The 677-nt window shown below is 46.8% G+C and overlaps 2 protein-coding genes across 2 annotated transcripts in view; one reads left to right on the top strand and one right to left on the bottom strand.

The window, feature by feature from the left end:
- The window catches only part of LOC105548912 (aflatoxin B1 aldehyde reductase member 4), a 77023-nt gene that overhangs the window by 49838 nt on the left and 26508 nt on the right, over positions 1 to 677 (bottom strand). The window lies entirely within an intron of this gene.
- LOC105548911 (aflatoxin B1 aldehyde reductase member 4-like) overlaps positions 436 to 677 on the top strand; it is a 9430-nt gene continuing 9188 nt past the window's right edge. Inside the window, exon 1 of the mRNA XM_011993152.1 lies at positions 436 to 502. Coding sequence (XP_011848542.1) covers positions 436 to 502 — 67 coding nt within the window. The remainder of the gene's footprint in view (positions 503 to 677) is intronic.

Here is a 677-nt window from a genome sequence, read left to right on the forward strand (position 1 = left end):
TTTCATTTATATTTAATGTAATTATTGATATGATTAGGTTTAAATTAATCTTGCTATTGGTTTTTCATTTGTTCCATCTGTCTATTTGTCTTTTTCTTTTTTTTTTTCTTTTGTATTTGGAGACAGATTTGCCCTCTGTCACCCAGGACAGAGTGCAGTGGAGCTATCAAAGCACACTGCAGCCGGGCATTGGTCCATTTTTCTATCTTCTTTTTTTCTTTTACTCTTTGGAGACCAGGCCTCCCTATGTTGCCCAGGCTGGATTCAAACTCCTGGGCTCAGTCTATTCTCCTGCCTTGATCTCCCAAAGTGTTGAGATTACAGGCCTAAGTCACCACAGTCAGTCCGTTTTTATATTTTTATTTTTATTTTTTATTTTTTCCACTTAGGTACAGAATTCAATGCCAACAGTTCTTTTCTTTCAAGACTTTAACCATGTCACTCCACGGGGACTCTGTCTTAAGCCTTATGGCAAGCCTCGTCCTCCTGAACCACAGGGCAGGCAGGTGGAACAGCCCTTAGGTCCACCCCACTCCTAAGCTCCGTCCTGGAGGAGACAAAGAGACCTGGGACAGCTCCCGAGCGGGCGAGGCCCAGGGTTGGGGGGCGACGGGGCAGGGAGGAGTCCCCGCCCTTGGGGATCGTCGCCACCCTTGGACCCCCTCACCCTTGCGGAC

The sequence above is a fragment of the Mandrillus leucophaeus genome, unplaced genomic scaffold, assembly GCF_000951045.1.
Source record: "Mandrillus leucophaeus isolate KB7577 unplaced genomic scaffold, Mleu.le_1.0 Scaffold426, whole genome shotgun sequence".
Taxonomy (NCBI): Eukaryota; Metazoa; Chordata; class Mammalia; order Primates; family Cercopithecidae; genus Mandrillus; species Mandrillus leucophaeus.